Source organism: Eriocheir sinensis, chromosome 61 (genome assembly GCF_024679095.1).
Source record: "Eriocheir sinensis breed Jianghai 21 chromosome 61, ASM2467909v1, whole genome shotgun sequence".
Classification (NCBI taxonomy): Eukaryota; Metazoa; Arthropoda; class Malacostraca; order Decapoda; family Varunidae; genus Eriocheir; species Eriocheir sinensis.
This window is the reverse complement of record NC_066569.1, coordinates 5,590,137-5,615,136: the sequence shown is the minus strand read 5'-3', so window position 1 is coordinate 5,615,136 and position 25,000 is coordinate 5,590,137. Positions and strand designations below refer to the sequence as shown.

The 25,000-nt window shown below is 41.5% G+C and overlaps 2 protein-coding genes across 15 annotated transcripts in view; one reads left to right on the top strand and one right to left on the bottom strand.

Annotated features, from left to right (window-relative positions):
- Nucleotides 1-25,000, top strand: part of LOC126986239 (neuropeptide F receptor-like) — a 100,495-nt gene that overhangs the window by 69,864 nt on the left and 5,631 nt on the right. Inside the window, exon 2 of the mRNA XM_050842210.1 lies at nt 11,474-12,289. Within this exon, the coding sequence (XP_050698167.1) occupies nt 11,474-12,289 (816 nt within the window). The remainder of the gene's footprint in view (nt 1-11,473; nt 12,290-25,000) is intronic.
- LOC126986237 (uncharacterized) overlaps nt 22,609-25,000 on the bottom strand; it is an 86,708-nt gene continuing 84,316 nt past the window's right edge. For 2 of the 14 annotated variants that reach the window (XR_007739439.1, XR_007739443.1), the window contains exon 2: nt 23,469-23,857. Coding sequence is in view for 4 of the 14 variants with exons in the window: in XM_050842206.1 (XP_050698163.1) it covers nt 23,043-23,166; nt 23,660-23,857; nt 24,153-24,548; nt 24,648-24,845; nt 24,946-25,000 (971 nt within the window). In the remaining 10 variants the exon portion in view is untranslated. The other 12 variants (XM_050842206.1, XM_050842208.1, XM_050842207.1 and 9 more) reach the window with 12 other exon arrangements.

The window sequence follows — 25,000 nt, the reverse complement described above, 5'->3', positions numbered from 1 at the left end:
CTTTTCATTCTCTCCTTCTCTCCCTTCTCCTCCCTTACCTAATCTCCCTCCTCTCACCCTTCCTTCCCTCCTTTTTCTCTCTCATTCTTTCTTTTACGTTCCCCTCGTCTCTCCTCCTCCTCCTCCTCCTCCTCCTCCTCCTCCCTCTTATTATATAGATAACACCATTAAATTTTTTGCAGGCATGATGTTATTTTTGGTTATTTTTTTTTTTTTTTTTGGTAAGCCTCCGAGCAACGTAAATCCATTGGTATTATTATTATTATTATTATTATTATTATTATTATTATTATTATTATTATTATTATTATTATTATTATTATTATTGTTGTTGTTATTTTCTCTATTTTTCTCTTTTTTTATTCTCTCCTTTTGCTCTTTTTTCCCAAACATTTATTTGCTTCGTATTTTATTTTCTTCTTTAATATCTACCTCTTATCTCCTTTTTCTTCTTCTTACTTTCCTTCCTTCCTTCATTTCTTATTTCTTTCTCTTTTTCCTTACTCCCTCCGTCTTCCTCCATTTTTTTTGTTCATTAATCTCTCATTTTCTTCTATCCTTCCTTCAATATTTTTTTCCTTTTTGTATTTTCTTCCTTATTTCCTTCTTTCCTCCTTCCTTAATCTCCTTTTCCTATTTTCTGTTATTCCTTTATCATTTGTTTCCTTCTTTCTGTCCTTCTGTCTTTCATTTCCTTCTTTTCTTTCTTCCTCCATATCAAATTTCTTTTTTTTTCATTTCTTACTTCATTTTTTCCCTTCCTTCTTTCTTTTCTTCTTCTGTCTCATCTCCTCCTTCTCTTCCTTCCTCTTTCTTATTTCCTTCCTTCCTTCCTTCCTTCCTTCCTTCCTATGCACCATTATGTCTTTTTAATTCCCTCCTACTCTCTCTCTCTCTCTCTCTCTCTCTCTCTCTCTCTCTCTCTCTCTCTCTCTCTCTCTCTCTCTCTCTCTCTCTCTCTCTCTCTCTCTCTCCACTTCTTTCCTTCCTCCCTTTCTTCCCACGCAATGCCATGTCCATCTCTTACCTCCTCCTCCTCCTCCTCCTCCTCCTCCTCCTCCTCCCCCTCCTCCTCCCCCTCCTCCTCCTCCTCCTTGGAAGTTTAGACACAAACGTATTTTTCTCTCGCTCTATCTTCGTTTTCTCTCCCTTCACCTCTTATCTCCCTCCATCTATCTCTCTTCTCTCTCTCTCTCTCTCTCTCTCTCTCTCTCTCTCTCTCTCTCTCTCTCTCTCTCTCTCTCTCTCTCTCTCTCTCTCTCTCTCTCTCTCTCTCTCTTTATTGGTGTAGCTTGCTGAAAAACGTGATATGGAAGCGAGAGAGAGAGAGAAGCAATGACACAGAGACAGACAGATGATCGAGAAAGCAAGAAGAACGAGTTTGCTCTCTCTCTCTCTCTCTCTCTCTCTCTCTCTCTCTCTCTCTCTCTCTCTCTCTCTCTCTCTCTCTCTCTCTCTCTCTCTCTCTCTCTCTCTCTCTCATCTTTTATGTATACAAACGACCATTTCGATTTCTATGTACGTGTGTATGTATGTGTGTATGTATGTATGTGTGTATGTATGTGTATGTATGTATGTATGTATATGTGAATGTATATATGTATGATGGCTGGAGGGTTCGTGTGTGTGTGTGTGTGTGTGTGTGTGTGTGTGTGTGTGTGTGTGTGTGTGTGTGTGTGTGTGTGTGTGTGTACCTTTCCTTTCCTCGCTCTAATATAATCTTTTTACTCTCTCTCTCTCTCTCTCTCTCTCTCTCTCTCTCTCTCTCTCTCTCTCTCTCTCTCTCTCTCTCTCTCTCTCTCTCTCTCTCTCTCTCTCTCTCTCTCTCTCTCTCATTCTTCACTCACTGACATTTTCTTTCCTTCCTTCTCCATAAATATGAAACACACACACACACACACACACACACACACACACACACACACACACACACACACACACACACACACACACACACACACACACACACACACACAGGCAAGTTTTCTTTCCGCATACGAATTCTATTAACTCTTTTTTTCTTTTCTTTCTCCTTCTCTCCTTCCTTCCTTTCTTCCTTCCTGTCTCGTTTAATTATTTTTTTCTTCATTTTCTTCCTTCTTCCTTCCTTCGTAACGGTATTTCTTCTTTTCTCTATTACATTGTCTTCCTTTTTGTCTTCTATTCTTTTCTTTTTCTTTTCTATTTCTCTTTCGTTTTCTTTTCTTCCTTTCTTCCTTATTCCCTTTTCTTCATTCAATTTACCTTCCTTCCTTCCCTCGCCTCCTTTTCTTCCCTCCTTTCCTTCCTCCTCTTCTTCCTCTTTTCTTCCTTTTTCTCACTTCACTTCCTTCCTTCCCTCGCCTCCTTTGCTTCCCTCCTTTCCTTCCTCCTCTTCTTCCTCTTTTCTTCCTTTTTCTCACTTCCCTTCTCCTCCTGTTTCCCTCCCTTACTTTCTTTTCTTCCTCCTTTTCCCCTTCTCTGTTTCTTTTCTTCTTTCTTTTCCTTCTTCATTCTCTTCCTTCCTTCTTCACAACGAAAGAAGAATTAGACCAAAAATGGGACCCTTGTTATTTTTTTTTTTACTTCCTTCTCTTTCTACGTTTATTCCTTCTTTCTCTCTTTCCTTCCTTCTTTCTTTCTTCTTTCCCTTCTTTATTCTCTTTCTTCCTTCCTCCTTCTTCACAACGAAAGAGGAATTAGACCATAAATAAGACCCTTTTTATTTTTTTCCTTCCTTCTCTTTCAACGTTTATTCCTTCTTTCTTTGTTTTCTTCTTCTCTTCCTCTCTTTTTTCCTTCTTTCCTCCCAACGAAGGAGAGATGAAGAAAAATAGAAAATAAGACCTTTACTTGTCCTCCTCTTCCTCCGTCTTCTTCCGATATTTTTTTTCTTCCTTTCCTTCTCTTCTTTCTTCCTTCCTTTCTTCCTTCTTCCAGACGACGAAAGTGAAATGAAAGAAGGCCGAGAAATATACAACATGAATATCAAGTTATCCTCATCATGTATTCCTCTCTCTCTCTCTCTCTCTCTCTCTCTCTCTCTCTCTCTCTCTCTCTCTCTCTCTCTCTCTCTCTCTCTCTCTCTCTCTCTCTCTCTCTCTCTCTCTCAAGTCTTGCTCTGTTTCTTGATTATCGACGGTTTTGGGATACTCTCTCTCTCTCTCTCTCTCTCTCTCTCTCTCTCTCTCTCTCTCTCTCTCTCTCTCTCTCTCTCTCTCTCTCTCTCTCTCTCTCTCTCTCTCTCTCTCTCTCTCTCTCTCTCTCGCAGTATCGGGAAAAGATTACAGTGCATCGAGACAGAGATTGGAAAGATAAAATAAATAAAAAGAAGGAAGAGGAAGAGGAAGAGGAGGAAAAGGAGGAGGAGGAGGAGGAGTGCAAAATAAAGTAGTTACCCTTTTAATTCAGTTTCTCCGAGCTCATAGAAAACGGAATGCGGGGAGGTGACTTCGGAGAGAGCCTTTTACGAAAATGAAATGGAATCTCTCTCTCTCTCTCTCTCTCTCTCTCTCTCTCTCTCTCTCTCTCTCTCTCTCTCTCTCTCTCTCTCTCTCTCTCTCTCTCTCTCTCTCTCTCTCTCTCTCTAATTTACTCACTTTTCTTCATATCTACATTTTGATGAAGTAAAAGAAAGTGAAAGTGGAAATGAAGAAGAATGAGGAGGAGGAGGAGAGGAGGAGGAGGAGGAGGAGGAAGAGGAGGAGGAGTTAGAAGAGAAAAAATAAATACGGAAGGAGCGTGGGAGCGTGGAGAGGAAATGAAAGGATTATATGAAGAGGAAGAGGAAGAGAAGGAGGAAGAAGAGGAGGAGGAAGAAGAAAAATGTGAGAAAGAAGAAAAAGATGAAGAAAGAAATGATATGAAGGAATAAGAAGAAGAAGAATGAGAGGAGGAGGAGGAGGAAGACAAGGAAGAGAAAAAAGAGGAGGAAGAAGAGATGAAGAAGAGGAAAAAATGAGATGTCGGAAGGAGAAAAGGAGAAGGAGAAAAGGAGGAAGAGAAAGAGAGGAGGAAGAGGAAAAGGAGGAAGAGATGAAAGAAAGAAAAATGATAAAGAAAGAGGAAAGAGGATGAAATTGTTGCTGGAGGAGGAGGAGGAGGAGGAGGAGGAGGAGGAGAAGGAGGAGGAAACTAGAGTAAGGGTATAACATTTTCCTCTCTTTTCCTCCTCTGTATTGCGGGACTCGAGTTTCCTCCTCCTCCTCCTCCTCTTCCTCCTCCTCTTCTTCCTCCTCCTGTTTACTTTTTTTTCCACCTTTTGTGATCTAATATAAGATTTATTTCCAGTCCATTGTTTGGGTTGAGCCTCTCTCTCTCTCTCTCTCTCTCTCTCTCTCTCTCTCTCTCTCTCTCTCTCTCTCTCTCTCTCTCTCTCTCTCTGCAAACCATTTCCTTCTTCTCTTCCCTCTTCCTCATTTATCTTTCTTTACCTTCAGCATCAACAACAAAACCATCTCTCTCTCTCTCTCTCTCTCTCTCTCTCTCTCTCTCTCTCTCTCTCTCTCTCTCTCTCTCTCTCTCTCTCTCTCTCTCTCTCTCTCTCCTCTGTATCCCACCGCTGCCACCAGTGTTACAATCTCTCTCTCTCTCTCTCTCTCTCTCTCTCTCTCTCTCTCTCTCTCTCTCTCTCTCTCTCTCTCTCTCTCTCTCTCTCTCTCTCTATCTCCGTAATTTGGTTTAGTCGTTCTCAATGTAAATAAAATAAGGTTTGAGTCTACCTTTGAGATGCCTTACTCTTTGTTCTGTCAAGAGAGAGAGAGAGAACAAAGAGGAAACGGGAAAATGGTTGCTGTGTGTATATAGACTTTGCCTGTCTGTCTGTTAGTCTGTCTGTTTGTGGATATTTGTTTCTTTTTGCCTGTTTCTCTTTTTTTTTTTTTTTTTTTTTGCTTGTTTGTTTACCTGTTTAATCTTTTGTTTATCTATTTCTCTAAGTCTGTCTATGTCTGTGTCTGTCTGTATGTCTGTCTAAGTGTCTTTCTATCTACGTCTATTTATGAACCTGTGTTAGTCTGCCTACCTTTTTTATACCTTTCTGAATGTCTGTTTATTTATCTATCTGTCTGTCTGTCTGTCTGTCTCTCTGTCTGTCTGTCTGTTGAGAATCGAGTCCTTTATACAGTCTATTCATGTTTTTATTTATTCTGTGTGTGTGTGTGTGTGTGTGTGTGTGTGTGTGTGTGTGTGTGTGTGTGTGTGTGTGTGTGTGTGTGTGTGTGTGTGTGTGTGTGTGTGTGTGTGTGTCCATCGGTCTGTCTGTCTGCCTGTAGTTCACTGTCACATTATCGTCCGACACCTCGATATTTCTCTAGGGTCTCTCTCTCTCTCTCTCTCTCTCTCTCTCTCTCTCTCTCTCTCTCTCTCTCTCTCTCTCTCTCTCTCTCTCTCTCTCTCTCTCTCTCTCTCCTCTGTATCCCACCGCTGCCACCAGTGTTACAATTTCTCTCTCTCTCTCTCTCTCTCTCTCTCTCTCTCTCTCTCTCTCTCTCTCTCTCTCTCTCTCTCTCTCTCTCTCTCTCTCTCTCTCTCTCTCTCTATCTCTCTCTCTCTCTCTCTCTCTCTCTCTCTCTCTCTCTCTCTCTCTCTCTCTCTCTCTCTCTCTCTCTCTCTCTCTCTCTCTCTCTCTCTCTCTCTCTCTCTCTCTCTCTCTCTCTCTCTCTCTCTCTCTCTCTCTCTCTCTCTCTCTCTCTCTCTCTCTCTCTCTCTCTCTCTCTCTCTCTCTCTCTCTCTCTCTTTGTATCCCACCGCTGCCACCAGTGTAAAATTTTCTCTCTCTCTCTCTCTCTCTCTCTCTCTCTCTCTCTCTCTCTCTCTCTCTCTCTCTCTCTCTCTCTCTCTCTCTCTCTCTCTCTCTCAATCGGCTTCCAAAACTAGTAACGTGAATGAAAATGGATCAAGATTCATGCAATTATGTACCTGTGCTGTGAGAGAGAGAGAGAGAATGGAGGAAAAAAGAGGCATATAAAGATAAAGAAAAAAAAAGATAAAGGAAATGATGAAGAAAAAGTAAGTGAAGGAAGGAAAAAAGAAAAGAATAAATCGGAAAAAAAGAGAAATAAACAAAAAATAAAAGAAAAATTAAAAAGGAAGAAAGCAAAAATAAAAAAAATTGTAAAAAAGTATCAGAGAGAGAGAGAGAGAGAGAGAGAGATCACTAAATATTCCCGCGAGTTACTTTGCCGAGAGAGCTCGGAATTTTTATTAAATTTATACACTTTTTAGATTACAAAATTCTTCTTTCGAGTCGGGTTTATCCTCTCTCTCTCTCTCTCTCTCTCTCTCTCTCTCTCTCTCTCTCTCTCTCTCTCTCTCTCTCTCTCTCTCTCTCTCTCTTCTTTTTTTCCTTACAGTAAAATCTTAATTCTTCTTCTTCTTCTTCTTCTTCTTCTTCTTCCTCATTATTCTCTTCCTCCTTCTGTAACTTCACACCTTCCGCCTCATATTCCCTTTGAGCCTCCTAATCCTCCTCCTCCTTCTCCTCCTCCTCCTCCTTTTTCTTCTTATTTCTCCTTCTCTTCCTCCTCGTGTAACTCCATTCCTCCTTACCTATATTTTCTTTCAGCTCCTTTTCCTCCTCTTACTCCTCTAACTCTCCTCCTCCTCCTCCTCCTCCTCCTCTTCCTCTTCGGCCGAAATCAAAATCTTTTAATGCTCAATTTGTAACTTCCTCCTCCTCCTCCTCCTCCTCCTCTTCCAAACTAATAAGACTTCGACACAGGGAATCAAAAAGGAAAAGATACGAGATTTGAAGAGAATGAAAAGAAAGGAAAGAAAATAGGGTGAAAAATGATAGGAATGGAAAGGGAATGAAAACGAAATGAGAAAAAGGAATAAAAAACGAATGGAATGAAAATAAAAAGTGAATCTTGGAAATAAATAAAAAATGTAAAGAACGAAACAGAAAAGGGAAGGAAAGAAAAACGAACAAAAAAAGGTGATTAAAAGGGAAACAATAAAAAAAACTGAAGAAATGAAAAAGAGAAAATTGAATGAAAGAAGGACGCAATGAAAACAAGAGGATGAAAAAGAATGGAATGGAGAAATAAGATATGAAAAAAAAGGGAATGAAAATGAAGACTGAGAAAATGGATTTGGAATAGAATGAAAAATATTGAAATTAAAACTCAAAGGAAAAAGAACAGATTGAGAAAAGGAATAAAGTGAAAAAAAAAGATGAAAAGAGAAATATCATTAATGGTATGATAAAGAAAAGAATGAAAAGAAAAAATGTTACACTGGTGGCAGCGGTGTGATACAGAGAGAGAGAGAGAGAGAGAGAGAGAGAGAGAGAGAGAGAGAGAGAGAGAGAAATATATTGTTAGAGAAATAGAACGATACAAAAGGATTAAAAACGAAATGTAAAAATATGAAAGAAAGAAAATAAAAAAATAGAATAATAAACAAAAAGGAAAACAAGAAAAACAAGACATCACAAAATAAAATAAAAACAAAAAAGGAATAAGAAAGAAAATAATATAAAGAAAAAACAAATCAACAAAAACAAAAAAAGAAAAAAAAGGACCAACTTCATCTCTCTGTGATGGGACGAAAAGAGCAAGAGAAGTGGCGGGAACAGGTACGCAATTAAAAGGGAGGAGATGGAGGAGGAGGAGGAGGAGGAGGAGGAGGAGGAGAAGGGGATGAGGCAGGAGAAGACACAAACACACCTTGACAACACGCCTGCAATATTCTTTAATTATCCTCCTCCTCTTCTTCCGTATACAGGTCTCCAAAACAACAGGCAGCAGACGACACTGCCCTGTACGAAGAGCTTCACTCATTAACGCAAAGTAAAGAAGCAATAATAATTAGGGACTTTAATTGCCCTAACATTGACTGGGGACAATTGACTGGAGATCAAGAGGGTAACAGGCTTACAGAAATGGTGGAGGACTCGTTCCTTACTCAAGTTGTAACTTAACCAACAAGAGAAAACAATCTGCTGGATCTGGTATTAGTAAGCGACCCCGACCTCATTCGCGACTGTGAAGTTGGTGAAAAAATTAACGGTTGCGATCACGATTTAATCCGTTTCAATGTCAACATAAGTCACAAACTCGTAGACAATCCGTCAGTGATGCCAGACTACAAAAAAGTATATTTCAACCTAGCCCGTGAGCTGCTTCCCTCTGCGACCTGGGACCAACTTCACCTAACCGACAATACAATCGACAACGATAAGCTTTTGGAAGTAGAAAAGGCTACAGTGCCTACGAAACCCAGGCGAGTAAATGGGGCCGTAGATCCACCATGGATGACCAGAGAAATAAAAAGGGCGGTAAACTTAAAAAAAAGAAATTATAACCTAATGAAAGAGAATGACACGGCCGAAGCCCGTACGCATTACCAAAACAGTCTCAGAGCTTGTCGCACCCTTATTCGGAGTAGTAAACGCAACTACGAAAAACAAATAGCGCGTGACATCAAGACAAACTCAAAAAAATTCTTCACATACATCAGATCGAAAAAGGAAGTAAAATCCAATATTGGTCCCCTGACAGACGAGACTGGAGCTGTAACTCAGGACAGTAAACAGATGGCCAGAATCCTCAACAGCAACTTCGCATCCGTATTCACAGTCGAGGACATCGAAACCATGTCCGAGAGCCCTGATCCGCCGAGGGGAATCACGCCCCTGAAAAATGACTCAATATGCGACCAAGAAGTGAAAGATTATTTGGATAAACTCGACACGAACAAATCAACAGGACCCGACGGTTTGTCCCCGCGGTTATTAAAAGAGCTTAAACAACAAATACTTCAACCACTCCCTAACATATTCAACCGGTCAGTTCAATTGAATAAGGTCCCGGAAGACTGGAAGATGGCGAACGTAACACCGATTTTCAAAAAAGGAGACAAAAGCGTTGCATTAAACTACAGGCCCATAAGTTTGACATCAGTGGTAGGAAAAATACTCGAAAAGATTATTAAAGACAAACTTGTTAAGTTTCTAGAAGACAATAATGTAATCTCCGACACCCAGCATGGCTTCAGAAACAAGCGCTCCTGCCAAACAAATTTATTAGACTTCTTCCAAGGTATATATAAGAACTGGGATGGCCACATCCCCAGTGATGTTATATACCTGGACTTTCAGAAAGCCTTCGACAAGGTACCGCACGAGCGACTCCTTAAGATACTGTACTCGGTGGGCATTGGAGCCAATCTGATCGCGTGGATAAGAGATTGGCTCACCGACAGAAAACAACGAGTACTACTCAACGGACAGCCTTCCGATTGGCTTCCAGTCACTAGTGGAGTGCCTCAAGGGTCAGTGCTGGGACCCATTCTCTTCATCATATATATCAACGACCTCGAATCAGGACTGAAATCCACAATATCGAAATTTGCTGATGACACTAAGATGGGGGGAAAGGCCCTCACAAAGACCGACTGCGAAATCATTCAGAAAGACCTCAATCACATTATCGAATGGTCGGAAAAATGGCAAATGTCCTTTAATGTTGAGAAATGCAAAGTCATGCACATTGGGTCCAGAAATAGTAACCACACATACATCATGAATGGGAGACCTCTGCAGGCGATGCAGGAGGAAAAGCATCTTGGAGTCACTCTCAGCGGGTGACCTGAAACACGCGAATCACTGTAAAAAAGCATACAACAAAGCCAACACTATGCTCGGGTTCATAGCGAGGAACTTCGAGTGTAAAACGCCAGACGTGATGTTATCCTTGTATAATTCCATGATAAGACCGCACCTCGAGTATGCAGTACAGTTCTGGTCTCCTAATTACAGAAAAGACATTGATTTACTGGAAAGGATTCAACGACGCGCCACGAAGATGATACCAACCTTAAGGGCTCAACCGTACGAGGAACGACTCAAGCGACTCAATCTCTTTACACTGGAGAAAAGATGCCTACGAGGGGATATGATTCAAGTCTTCAAGTATCTGAAAAAATTCAATAACGTCGATTACTCCAAATTCTTTGAACTGCAAACCAACCTAAGAACTAGAAATAACAGTTTACCCATTCAGTCTAGTCGATGTAACACAGACATCGGAAGGAGTTTCTTTTCAAACCGAGTCATCCGTCACTGGAACAATCTTCCTTCAGAAGTAGTAAATGCAAATACTATCAGCTCTTCATTATCTACGAGTTTGTGACATATGTTGACATTAAAACGGATTAAGTGGTGATCGCACCCATTAAGTTTCTCACCAACTGTACAGTCGCGAATGAGGTCGGGGTCGCTTACTAATACCAGATCCAGCAGATTGTTTTCTCTTGTTGGTTGAGTTACAACTTAAGTGAGGAACGAATCCTCCACCATTTCTATAAGCCTGTTACCCTCTTGATCTCCAGTCATCAGTCCCCAGTCAATGTTAGGGCAGTTAAAGTCCCCAATTATAATTGCTTCCTTGCTTTGTGTTAGAGAGTGAATCTCTTCGTAGAGGGCAGTGTCATCGGCTGCCTGTTGTTTTGGAGGCCTGTATACGGTTGCAGGTCTTAGTTTCTTGTTATTTGTGGCTATTTCCACATGGACAGAATCCTATTTCTCTGCGTCCTGTTGTCTATTTTCATGGCAGGGAGCGTCCTTGTTACGTAGCAATATACTAGAAGGAGGAGGAAGGGTGGATGAGGAGGTTATTTGGTTTAGTGTCTGTGTGTGTGTGTGTGTGTGTGTGTGTGTGTGTGTGTGTGTGTGTGTGTGTGTGTGTGTGTGTTATTGTTTTTTTGTGTGTGACTTTTCCTTCATTATCTTGTACTTCCTATTCTCCTCCTCCTTCTTCTCCTTCTACTTCCATTAACTCCACCTCTTCTTTTCCTCCTCCTCCTCCTCCTCCTCCTCCTTCTCTCTTCTTCATATGTTCACTAACTTCGCTTCTCCTCTTCTTCTTTTCCTCTTATTCATACCATCACTAATCCACCCTTTCTCCTCTTTCTCTTCTTCTTTTTCTTTCTCTTCTCATTAACAAACTCACACACCTTATAATCCTCTTTTTTTCTTCTTCCTCATCTTTATTCTTTCACTAACTCACTATCTTCTTCCTCTCTTCTAATTCATGCTATCACTAACCTTCCGTCTTTCTTCTTCTTCTTCATCTTCATCATTTTCTCACCAAACCTAATCCTCTACCTCCTTCTCCTTCTTCTAATCCTCCTCATCTTCATTCTTTCACTAACTCACTAACTTCTCCCTCTCCTCTTCTTCTTCATCTTCTTCACTTCCTCATCATACCTAATCCTCTACCTCCTTCTCCTTCTTCTTCTAATTCTCCTCATCTTCATTCTTTCACTAACTCACTAACTTCTCCCTCTCCTCTTCTTCATCTTCTTCATTTCCTCACCAAACCTAATCCTTTACCTCCTCCTTCTAATCCTCCCCATCTTCCTTCTTTCACTAACTCACTAACTTCTTCCTCTCCTCTTCTTACTCTTCTTCATCTTCTTCACTTCCTCACCAAACCGAATCTTCTACCTCCTCCTTCTTCTAATCCTCCTTCTTCTTCCCTTCCGTCAGGTCATCGTGTACCCCACCAAGTCCTCCATGCAGAAGGTCGGGGCGGTGGGCAGCCTGCTAGTGGTGTGGGTCCTTGCCTTCCTGCTCGCCCTGCCCAACTTCCTGTGGCGCAGACTGGATCACCACAGCGTCAACCTCCCGGGGATCGAAGTGGTGAGTTTCTGCTTCGAGGACTGGCCCTTCAGCCACGGCCGCGCCTACTACAGCATCGCGGTGATCGTCGTGCAGTACTGCCTCCCCATCCTCACCGTCTCCGTCGCCCACGCCAGGATATGCACGAAGTTGAAGTATAGGATGTCCAACGCCCCTAGCCGAGCCTCCAGAACCAGGAAGGAGGATGTGAGGATGCGGAAAACTAACACCCTCCTCGTCGCTATCGCCCTAATCTTCTGTCTCTCCTGGATGCCTTTAAACTTATACAACGTGATCGTCGACCTCCATAACCCATTCGGGGATAACACAGAGCTGATGCTGGTGGTCTACGCCGTCTGTCACATGGTCGGGATGTCCTCCGCTTGCTCGAATCCTCTCCTCTACGGCTGGCTCAACGACAACTTCAGAAAGGAGTTCATGGAGGTGTTTGATATCCTGTGCCCTTGCTGTGGGATCGGGGCGGCGCGGAACAGGATGGGGAGCGTTAGGACGAGTCGAGGGGGCCCCACGGTGAAGGATAGCCTGACGGGACCCCAGCACCACCACCCCGTTGTTCTGTACACCAAGGCGGCGGAGGAGCAGACGTCCAACGGAGTGTCCATGGACCTTCAGGAGCACGAGATGACCTTTATTTCGCAGGTGGTGACGACGACGACGCTGTAGGTGGGTGGACTCATTTATTTTTTTATTGATTTTATTTTTTTCTGATTATTTTTTCCTTTACTTATGAATGTTTTTTTTGTTTTTGTTTTTCTTGGGGGGGAGGTTTAGTGTTTGTTGTTTGTTATATACTGTAATTTTTTTCTCCTTCTTCTTCTTCTTCTTCTTCTTCTTCTTCTTTATTGATTTTATTTTTTCAGATTTTTTTTCCTTTATTTTGTTTTCCACGTTCCTTATTGTTTTGTTTTTGTTTTCTTATATTTTTTGTCTTTTTTATTTTAGTGTTTGTTGTTTGTTATATACTGTAATTTTCTCCTTCTTCGTCTTCTTCTTCTTCTTCTTCTTCTTCTTCTTCTTCTTCTTCTTCTTCATCTTCTTCTTCTTCTTCTTCTTCTTCTTCTTCCTCTTCTTCTTCTGTTTCCTATCGAATTTCAAGTGTTTTCCCGTCGCTTTCACTTTCTACCCTCCTCCTCCTCCTCCTCCTCCTCCTCCTCCTCCTCCACTTCACGTGTTTATCCTACTCCTGCTTCTTGATCCTCCTCTTCCTCCTCCTCCTCCTCTCTCTATTCTTCCTCTTTTTCTTTCTTCTCCACCTCCTCCTCCTCTCTCTGTTCTTCTTCCTCTTCTTTTCTTCTCATCCTCCACCTCCTCCTCTCTATGTATTTCCTCTTCTTTCCTCCTAATTTTCTTTCCTCCTATTCCTCCTCCTTCTCCTCCTCCTCTTTTTCCTTTTTCCTCTTCCTCTCCTCTTTGTCATCTTATTAACTTCTTTCCTCCTTCAAAACTTTTCACTTATCCTCTCTGTTTCTTTCTTCCTCTTTTTATAATTGTTCTTATTCTCCTCCTCCTCCTCCTCCTCCTCCTCCTATCCTTCCTCCTTCATTTGTTTTCCTCTCTCTGTTTCTCATTCCTCTATCTTTTTTTGTTGTTTTTGCATCATTCTCCTCCTCCTCCTCCTCCTCCTCCTCCTATTCAATTTTCTTCTTCCTCGTCTACTACTACTACTACTACTACTACTACTACTGCTACTACTACTACTACTACTACTACTACTACTACTACTACTACTGCTACTACTACTACTACTACGTCTACCAATGCGTCTACTTCCATTTAAAATTATAATAATGTTCTGTCAAAATCTGAAAGAGGATAAAGTGAAATTCCCTCCTCCTCCTCCTCCTCCTCCTCCTCCTCCTCCTCCTCCCTCAAAGCCGTGTCCTCTCATGTCAAATCCTTCTATATTCATTCCTCCTCCTCCTCCTCCTCCTCCTCCTCCTCCTCCTCCTCCTCTTGCTCCTTATCTATTCTTCCCTACCTTCCTATTTATCCCCTCCTCTCCCTCACCTCCCTTCTCTCCCTCCTTCCCTCCCTCCCTTCCTCCTTCCCTGTCATATTTTTAGCTTATCGTATTCGTATAACAACTATTATTATCAGTAGTAGTAGTAGTAGTAGTAGTAGTAGTAGTAGTAGTAGTAGTAGTAATGTGAAATCCAACCCTCTAATATTCTTTCTCTACCTCTAACCTAACCTACCTCTAACCTGTAACATATATATTCAGGTAATTACATACTTTACCTGTCACATTAGCCAGGTAAGTAGGGACTCTGCCTTCAGCATCTACGGGTAACTTGATTCAGGGGGCTTTCAACCCTTCAGGACCCGCCTTCGTAGACGCAAAATAGATTACAGGTTCCCCAGAGAAGAACTAAGATTAATGTGTGAGGGAGGGAGAGGGAGAAAGAGGGACCTTCATGCCTCCACGGTAGCCCATAGTGTATCAATTCAACAGAGAATGAGGGAGTGAGAAAGTATCAAGACTAGGCGGGTCAGCTAAGGTTAGGTTAGGTAAGGTTAGGTTAGGTTAGGTTAGGTTAGGTTAGGTTAGGTTAGGTTAGGTTAGGTTAGGCTGGGTTGGGCTGGGTCAGGTTAGATTAGATTAGATTAGAATAGATTTGAAATAGTTGCAGTAGTAGTAGTAGTAGTAGTAGTAGTAGTAGTAGTAGTAGTAGTAGTATATAAAATAACGGCCTAAAAATATAGTTCATGATAAAAGAATGAAAAAGAAATAAAAAACATAAAAGAAAAAAAAGAACGAGGAAAAGAATGGACACTACAACAACAACAACAACAACAACAACAACAACAACAACAACAACCATTAAGCTGACAGACATAAAATAGGGAACCTTTCAGGATTTCAATTTAGTGTGTGTGTGTGTGTGTGTGTGTGTGTGTGTGTGTGTGTGTGTGTGTGTGTGTGTGTGTGTGTGTGTGTGTGTGTGTGTGTGTGTGTGTGTGTGTGTGTGTGTGTAATCTGTCATCCAGGTAATCGAAATACAGGTGAAGAGGAGGAGGAGGAGGAGGAGGAGGAGGAGAAATAGAAGGAGGAGAAAAATGAAGATGCAAGAGGTGGAAAGGAAAATAAATAATAAAAAAAGTAGTAGTAGTAGTAGTAGTAGTAGTGGTAGTAGGTAGAGGTGGGTTAGGTTACCTGGGCCACCGTTCCCCCAAATATCATCAATCACCACACACCTTCCATTAGGGGGCAGACACACACACACACACACACACACACACACACACACACACACACAGAGGGGGGGGGAGGGGAGTGCAGAAAAGCAATATAATGAAAAACAGAAGAAGACGAATGAAAATAGTGATAGAAAGTAATAATAACGAATAGAGGAGAAGAAATAGAAAAAGAATTCAAAGGAAGGAAGAGGAAAAAGGAGCGATGAGAATAGTAAATAGAGATGGGGTAGAAAAGCAACATAATGGAAACAGAAGAAGAGGAATGGAAATAGTAATAGAAAGTGATAAAAACGAATAGAAGAGAAGAAATAGAAAAAGAATTGAAGGGAAGGAAGAGGAATAAGGAGAGATAAGAACAGTAAATAGAAGGAGGAGACAATAATAAAAGAATAAATAAAGAATAAATAAAAAAGATAAACGCATATGTTGACGCATTGAAAGAGAAGGAAAGAAAACAAAAAGAAAAGGAAGAAAAAGATGAAACTAATAATTTGTCTTTAGATCAAAACAAAACAAAAATGTGAAAAGAAAAACACGAGACACGAAAAAATAAGAAAAATAAGAAAATGAGAATATGAGAAAATAATAAAATAAAAATAAGAAAAAATGAGAATATTAAAAAAAAGAAAATAAGAAAATAAGAAAATGAGAGAATAAAAAATCAGAAAGATGAGAAATAAGAAAAAAATAAGAAAATAAGAAAGAAATAAGAAAAAAATGTTAATCAAAAGAAAATGAAAAGGAGAGAAAATGAAAAGGATAAGAAAAAATCAGAAAAAAAGGAAATGAGAAAAAGGGAAAAGGAAAATTAAGAAAAGTAAGAAAATAAGAAAAAATGAGACGAAACAAAAAAATGTCCTTAGATAAAATAAAACAATAAAAATAATCAAGTCACATCAAACAAATTAAAGAAAAAAATATATATAGAAAGAATTGTCTTACCAAACCCTTCAAAAATTTCTTACCGATTTTCTTTTTTTCTTTTTTATTAATACGAGAAGGAATCAACTTTTCTTATATAATTGTTACGTTCCCTCGGGATCTCTCTCTCTCTCTCTCTCTCTCTCTCTCTCTCTCTCTCTCTCTCTCTCTCTCTCTCTCTCTCTGAATTGAAAGGGCAAGGTTGGGAAGGGAAGGGAAGGGAAGGGAAGCGAAGGGAATGGGAGGGGAGGGAATGATATGGAGGGGAAGGGATTTAAGGGAAGGGAAGGGAAGGGAAGGGAAGGGGAGGGAGGGAGGAGGGAGGGAGGGAGGGAGGAGGGAAGGGAAGGGAAGGAAGGAAGGAAGGAAGGGAAGGAGGGAAGGATGGGAAGGAAGGGACGGGAAGGGAAGGGAAGGGAAGGGAAGGGAAGGGGAGGGGAGGGGGGAAGGGAAGGGAAGGGAAGGAAAGGGAAGGGAAGGGAAGGGAAGGGAAGGGAAGGAAAGGAAAGGGAAGATAAAGGAAGGGAAGGGAAAGGAAGGAAAGGGAAGGGAAAGGTAGAGAAGGAAAGGGAAAAGAAGATAAAGGAAGGGAAGAGAAGGGAAGGTAATTGTGGCTTGTCATTGTAATCCTTCATAGGAGAGGAGGAGGAGGAGGAGGAGGAGGAGGAAAGATGAAATATTAAATGTATTGGTATCACTCTTTCTTTATTACACACACACACACACACACACACACACACACACACACACACACACACACACACACACACACACCTTCTACCTTTCCTTCCTCCCCTTTCATCATTTTTCTCTTCCATTTTCTCCCTTCTCTTTTTTTTCTCTTCTTTTTCTCCCTCTCCTCTTTCTACCATTATCTCCTTCCTTCCTTCCTTCCTTCCTTCCTTCCTTCCTTTCTTCATTCATCTGCCTTTCTTCCTTCGTTCCACTGTCATTCTCTCCTTTTCCTTCCTCCTTTCCTTCTTTTCTTCCTCTCTTTCATTCTTCCAAATTTATCATCCCTCTCTCTGTCTACCTTTTCTTTATCTCTTTCCTTTCTCCCCCCTTTGTCTTCTCTTCCTCTCTTCTCTCCATCCTTTCCTACCTTCCCTCCATTCGGTCATTTCCTCCTCCTTTCCTTTACTCCATCTACATTTTCTCTTCTTTTTTCTCCCTTTTCTCCTTCCTTTCTTACTTTTCCTCCTTTTCCTATTTCTTTTATCAACCTTTCCTTCATCTACCCCTTCCTTCGTTTCCTATTCATTCCTTTTCTCCGTCCTTTCTTACCTTTCTTTCATTCCTTCCTTCTCTCCCTCCCTTCCTTCCTCCCTTCCTTCATCCATCAACACTTGCCTTCCTTCTTTCTTCCTTCCTTCTCTCCCTTCTTTCCTACCTTTCAATACCCTCTCGTTTTCTCTTTCCTTTCTTCTTCCTCTCTTCTCTCCCTCCTTCTCCTACCTTTCCTATCTTTCCTCCATTCCTTTATCACGTTTCTCTCTATCTACCCTTCTCTCTCTCCCTTCCCTCCTTACCTGCCTTCTTCCTGCCCCCAATCAAGACCGCGCAGGTAGACACAATAAACAGGTAACCTCTAATCAGTGTAAGAGGATGAGACTAACCCCACGCTAATGACCCACGGAGTACACCTGAGGAAGGGCAGGTGAAGGGGGGGAGGGGGGAGGGGAGGGGGAGAGGGGAAGGGAAGGGAAGGGAAAGGAGAGTGGTTGTAAGGGAAGGAGGGAAAGATGAAATGGAGAGTCGGGGTAAGGAAGGGTAGGGAAGGGAAGGGAAGGGAAGGGAGAGTGGGAGGGGGGAAGAGAAGGGAAGGGAAGGGAAGGGAAGGGAAGGGAGGGAGGGGGAAGGAAGGAAGGGAAGGAAGGAAGGGAAGGGAAGGGAGAGTGGGAGGGGGGAAGGGATGGGAAGGGAAGGGAAGGGAAGGGAAGGGAAGGGAAGGGAAGGAAGAGTGGGAGGGGGGAAGGGATGGGAAGGGAAGGGAAGAGAGGGGAAGGAAATGGAAGAGAGGAAGGGAAGGGAAGGGAAGGGAGCGAAAGGGTATAGGGGAGGAGGGGGAGAAGGAAGAATTGATAGAGTAAGGGAAGGAGGGAAGGGAAGGGAAGAGAAATAGAAGGGAAGAGAAGGGGAGTGAGGGGAAGGGAAGGGAAGGGAGAGGAAGGGAGTGTGCTGACTTCTCTGGCCCAATTAGCTTAACAGCAGTTGTAGGCAAGATGTTGGAGTCAATTATAGCCAGGAGCATTCAGGACCATCTTGAGAAGCATAGTTTAATTCATGACTCACAGCATGGGCTCACGAAAGGTAGGTCTTGCCTTACCAATCTGTTGTCCTTCTACACTAAAGTAATCGAGGCGGTTTAAAGAGATGAAAACTATGACATATTATATCTAGATTTCAGTAAAGCGTTCAACAAAGTTCCTCATCACCGGCTATTACTAAAATGACAGGCTCACGGCGTAGATGGTAAAGTTTTGAACTGGATCAGGGCGTGGCTTAGTGGTAGGAAGCAGAGAAGGCAAATCAATGGTAAAAAAATCTGAATGGGGCAGTGTTACGAGTGGCGTCCCTCAAGGGTCGGTGCTGGGTCCGCTGTTTTTTATCATTTACATCAATAACTTGGACACAGGAATTAGTAGTGATGTTAGAAAGTTCGCAGATGATACCAAGATCGGTAGAGTAATCCAGGCAGACCAGGACGCTAGCGTTCTCCAGGATGAGCTTGACAGACTTTATGATTGGGCGGGGAAGTGGCAGATGGAATTCAATGTCGGGAAGTGTAGCATTCTGAGTGTAGGTAGGAATAACCCCTCACACAATTACTCCTTATATGACACTCCTCTATGCAGGTCTGGGCGTGAGAGGGACTTAGGAGTCTTAGTGAGCACTGACCTTCGTCCAAGGGCCCAATGCATCCAGGCCAAGAATCGTGCAAACAGAGTACTTGGTTTCATCTCGAGGAGCGTGAGCAATAGGAGCGCTGAAGTCATCCTCAAACTTTACTTAGCTCTAGTTAGACCTCACCTTGATTACGCAGTCTAGTTCTGGTCCCCCTACTATAGAATGGATATCAAGATGTTAAAATCTGTACAGAGAAGGATGACAAAACGATTCAAGGTGTGAAAAACTTGCCCTATGAGGATAGACTTTAGCATTTAAATCTACACTCTCTGGAAAGGCACAGATTACGAGGAGACCTTATCGAAGTCTATAAATGGATGAAGGGCTTTAATAAAGGGGATGTCAACAGGGTTTTGATAGTAAAAGAGCCGGGTAGGACACGTAGCAATGGTTTTAAGTTAGACAAATTCAGATCAGCAAAGACATAGGCAAGAACTGATTCACCAATAGAGTGGTGATGAATGGAACAGGCTTGGGGGACATGTTGTGGGTGCCTATACCGTAGATACATTCAAGAAGAGGTTGGATAAATTCAAGGATAGTGAGGTAAGGTGCATTAGGTTTACAGGAGCTGACTTGTAAAGGCCAACCGACCTCTTGCAGACTCCTTACGCTCTTATGTTCTTATGTTCTTATTATTATTCTCTCTCTCTCTCTCTCTCTCTCTCTCTCTCTCTCTCTCTCTCTCTCTCTCTCTCTCTCTCTCTCTCTCTCTCTCGTCCCTTCCCTGAATTCTTGGGAATGTCAATTTTGCGCCGACGTAGGAGGAGGAGGAGGAGGAGGAAGAGGAGGAGGAGGAGGAGGAGGAGGAGGAGGAAGAGGAAGAGGAAGAGGAGGAAGAGGAGGAGGAGGAGGAGGAACGGGAAAAAGTGATAAGAAAATAATTAGTATAAAAAAGGAGGAGAGGAAAGAGGAAGGAGTAAAAATATAGGAGGAGGAGGAGGAGGAGGAGGAGGAGGAGGAGGAGGAGGAGGAGGGAAAATAAGAACATCTCCCACTGTTACCAATATGAAAAATACACCCTTCCCATTCTTGCAGCGCAGCCAACACAAAAAACAGCTGCTTTGCCTCAATAGTGTTACCAAGGCTACGAATACCCCCTTCCCCATCCCTCTGCAGCGTTGCCAACACCCTAGACACCCCCTTCCCACCCCATCAGCATTACCAACAGTCCCAACGTTGTCCTTCCCATTCCTCTGCAACATTGCCAATACCCCAGACACCCCCTTCACACCCCATCAGTATTACCAACAGCCCAGACCCCCCCCCTTCCCATCAGTATTACCAACACTCCGGACACCTTCCAATCCCATTAGTATTACCAAAATAATAAACGAACATAAAAAGACAAAAAATAGGAAAGAATAATATGAAAAAAATGTCTAAAAGGAAAAACAAGAAAAATAAATAAAATGTACCAGGAAGACATGAAAACAACAGAAAAAAAGGAAATAAACAATAAATCACAGTGACCATTCTTGACTTATAATAGTGAAGTTAAAATCCGCTTAGACATTGTGAATAATTTGTTTGTGTACTTACCAGGAGGCGATGGAGTGTGCGTGCGTGCGTGCGTGTGAGTGGTATTTTTCCAGAATTCTTCATTTCTTCATATTTGTTTTTCTTCCTTCCTTCGTGTCTCTGTTTCATTGTTTCATTGTCTGTTTCTTTCTATCACCATTTTTTTCCTTGTTTATTTTTGTGTTTGTTTGTTTGTTTGTTTGTGTCCCATTGTTTTCTTGTTTCCTTTCTTCCTTAATTCCTTTCACGTTATTTTTTCTTCGATTCTTTTATTCATTTCATTATTTGTTTCTTTGTTTGTTTGTTTGTTTGTTTGTTTGTTTGTTTGTGTCCTTTTGTTTTCCCATTTTCTTTCTTTCTTACTTCCTTTCACGTTGTTTTCTTTTTTATCTTCGTTTTCTTTAATTCATTTCACTATTTGTTTGTTTGTTTGTTTGTTTGTTTGTTTTCTTTCTTGCATTCACTATTTCCTATTCTTTTTGTTTGGTCTATTTCACGATTTTCTTGTTTGTTTTTCGTTTCGTTTTTTTTTCTTTTCTTTCTTTTTTTCAGTTTTTTTTCTTAGTTTATTGATTTCACTGTATGTTTGTTTGTTTGTTTGTTTGTTTTCTCTTTTCCTGGGTTTCTTTCTCGCACCATATTTTTTTTTTTGTTGTTTCTCTCGTAATTACTTTCATTTTCTTTTCACTGTTTTCACTTTTCACTTTTTTAGTATTTTCCAACAAACATTTTTTTCTTTTTTTCTTTTCCTAGTTTTCTTTCTCGCACCAGATTTTTTTTTCCCTCTGTTTCTCTCGTAATTACTTTCATTTTCTTTTCACTGTTTTCACTTTTCACTTTTTTAGTATTTTCCAACTAACATTTTTTTTTCTTTTTTACTTTTCCTAGTTTTCTTTCTCGCACCAGATCTTTTTTTCCCTCTGTTTTTCTCGTAATTACTTTCATTTTCTTTTCACCGTTTTCACTTTTCATTTTTTTTTTAGTATTTTTCAACTAACATTTTTTTTATTTTTTTCTTTTCCTAGTTTTCTTTCTCGCACCAATCTTTTTTTGTTGTTGTTTCTCTCGTAATTACTTTTCATTTCCTTTTCACTGTTTTCACTTTTCACTTTTTTTAGTATTTTCCAACAATTTTTTTTCCTAGTTTTCTTTCTCCCAACATATCTTTTTTTTTTGTTTCTCTCGTAATTACTTTTCATTTTCTTTTCACTGTTTTCACTTTTCACTTTTTTTAGTATTTTCCAACAATTTTTTTTTTCCTAGTTTTCTTTCTCGCAACATATCTTTTTTTTTTTGTTTCTCTCGTAATTACTTTCATTTTCTTTTCACCGTTTTCATTTTTCTTTTTTTTTTTAGTATTTTTCAACTAACATTTTTTTTCCTAGTTTTCTTTCTCGCACCATATATTTTTTTCCCTCTGTTTCTCTCGTAATTACTTTTCATTTTCTTTCCACCGTTTTCACTTTTCACTTTATTTCAGTATTTTTCAACTCTAACATTACGTTCGTCTGAAGAGGGAAAAAGAAATAATTAGTAGCCTACATATTATTTTACTTATCATTATTATTATTATTATTATTATTATTATTATTATTATTATTATTATTATTATTATATCACGTGTTTTTAAAGTCATTCCTGCCCTTAATGATCTCCTGATGATGATTATGATTACTACTACTACTACTACTACTACTCCTACTATTACTACTACTACTATGATTACTATTATTGGTAACACTACTATCGGGGTTTTAATCAACTTCCTCCTTCCCCTCTTCCTCTTCCTCTTCTTCTTCCTCCTCCTCCTCTTCCTCCTCCTTTCATCCTCCTCCTCTTATCCTCTCAACCTCCTGTTTCTATTAATCGAACAAAGACATCAAACAAACACACACACACACACACACACACACACACACACACACACACACACACACACGGCAGATTGCAGATTATAAAAAAAAAATCGAGGAAATAGAGAAATAAGAGAGAAATAGAAAAAAATAGAATAGTCTGCCATATCTTTTTACATAACCTGGAAAAATAAAAAAAAATAAAAAGTCCCCCTCCTCCCCTTTTCCCCTTCCCCAAACTCCAGGTAAGAGAAGGAGGTAAATTAAGGGCAGGTGAGAAGGGGTTGAAAGGTCACACCTGAGAACCTTACCTGAGCCGTGAGATGAAGTAATTGGAGCCAGGTATTTAAAAGGTAATTACGAAGAAAATGGGTGAAGGAAAAAGATTATGAGGGGAACTATATTATTTTTTTTTTACCTTATATTTTTTGGATTTTTTTTTTAAGGGGGGAACTTTTATTTTCATTTTTGTTTTGTTTTTTTTACTTTTTTCTTCTTTTTTTCTATATGTTTTTACAAGACTGGTAAGTGGACGTGTTTTTTTTTTTTTTCGGGGGGAGGGGGAAGAAGTAATAAGTTAGATTTGAAGTAGATTTTTACTTTTCTTTTCATATATTTTTTGTATCCATACTTCATCTACCATCTCCCTAACTACCTGTCTATCTAATTATCTATCTATCTAAATTTATCTACCTTTTATTTTTGGGTGTTTTTTAACCCATTGGATGCGGATTTCCTACAAGAAGACATCACCAAGCTAAGTCCTGCACCTTGGGAGGGGATATCCAGCACACCAATACCACATGGGAAACACTCCACTATCCACCACAGAGGCAGAGAAAGACCTGGGAGTGTATGTTACCAGGCTACCAGTGAAGGGATATCCAGCACACCAATACCACATGGGAAACACTCCACTATCCACCACAGAGGCAGAGAAAGACCTGGGAGTGTATGTTACCAGGCTACCAGTGAAGGGATATCCAGCACACCAATACCACATGGGAAACACTCCACTATCCACCACAGAGGCAGAAAGACCTGGGAGTGTATGTTACCAGGCTACCAGTGAAGGGATATCCAGCACACCAATACCACATGGGAAACACTCCACTATCCACCACAGAGGCAGAGAAAGACCTGGGATGTATTTTACCAGGCTACCAGTGAAGGGATATCCAGCACACCAATACCACATGGGAAACACTCCACTATCCACCACAGAGGCAGAGAAAGACCTGGGAGTGTATGTTACCAGGCTACCAGTGAAGGGATATCCAGCACACCAATACCACATGGGAAACACTCCACTATCCACCACAGAGGCAGAGAAAGACCTGGGAGTGTATGTTACCAGGCTACCAGTGAAGGGATATCCAGCACACCAGTACCACATGGGAAACACTCCACTATCCACCACAGAGGCAGAGAAAGACCTGGGGTGTATGTTACCAGGCTACCAGTGAAGGGATATCCAGCACACCAATACCACATGGGAAACACTCCACTATCCACCACAGAGGCAGAGAAAGACCTGGGAGTGTATGTTACCAGGCTACCAGTGAAGGGATATCCAGCACACCAGTACCACATGGGAAACACTCCACTATCCACCACAGAGGCAGAGAAAGACCTGGGAGTGTATGTTACCAGGCTACCAGTGAAGGGATATCCAGCACACCAATACCACATGGGAAACACTCCACTATCCACCACAGAGGCAGAGAAAGACCTGGGAGTGTATGTTACCAGGCTACCAGTGAAGGGATATCCAGCACACCAGTACCACATGGGAAACACTCCACTATCCACCACAGAGGCAGAGAAAGACCTGGGAGTGTATGTTACCAGGCTACCAGTGAAGGATATCCAGCACACCAATATCACATGGGAAACACTCCACTATCCACCACAGAGGCAGAGAAAGACCTGGGGTGTATGTTACCAGGCTACCAGTGAAGGGATATCCAGCACACCAATACCACATGGGAAACACTCCACTATCAACCACAGAGGCAGAGAAAGACCTGGGAGTGTATTTTACCAGGCTACCAGTGAAGGGATATCCAGCATACCAATACCACATGGGAAACACTCCACTATCCACCACAGAGGCAGAGAAAGACCTGGGAGTGTATGTTACCAGGCTACCAGTGAAGGGATATCCAGCACACCAATACCACATGGGAAACACTCCACTATCCACCACAGAGGCAGAGAAAGACCTGGGAGTGTATGTTACCAGGCTACCAGTGAAGGGATATCCAGCACACCAATACCACATGGGAAACACTCCACTATCCACCACAGAGGCAGAGAAAGACCTGGGAGTGTATGTTACCAGGCTACCAGTGAAGGGATATCCAGCACACCAGTACCACATGGGAAACACTCCACTATCCACCACAGAGGCAGAGAAAGACCTGGGAGTGTATGTTACCAGGCTACCAGTGAAGGGATATCCAGCACACCAATACCACATGGGAAACACTCCACTATCCACCACAGAGGCAGAGAAAGACCTGGGAGGGTATGTTACCTGGCTACTAGTGAAGGGATATCCAGCACACCAATACCACATGGGAAACACTCCACTATCCACCACAGAGGCAGAGAAAGACCTGGGAGTGTATGTTACCAGGCTACCAGTGAAGGGATATCCAGCACACCAGTACCACATGGGAAACACTCCACTATCCACCACAGAGGCAGAGAAAGACCTGGGAGTGTATGTTACCAGGCTACCAGTGAAGGGATATCCAGCACACCAATACCACATGGGAAACACTCCACTATCCACCACAGAGGCAGAGAAAGACCTGGGAGTGTATGTTACCAGGCTACCAGTGAAGGGATATCCAGCACACCAGTACCACATGGGAAACACTCACTATCCACCACAGAGGCAGAGAGAAAGACCTGGGAGTGTATGTTACCAGGCTACCAGTGAAGGGATATCCAGCACACCAATACC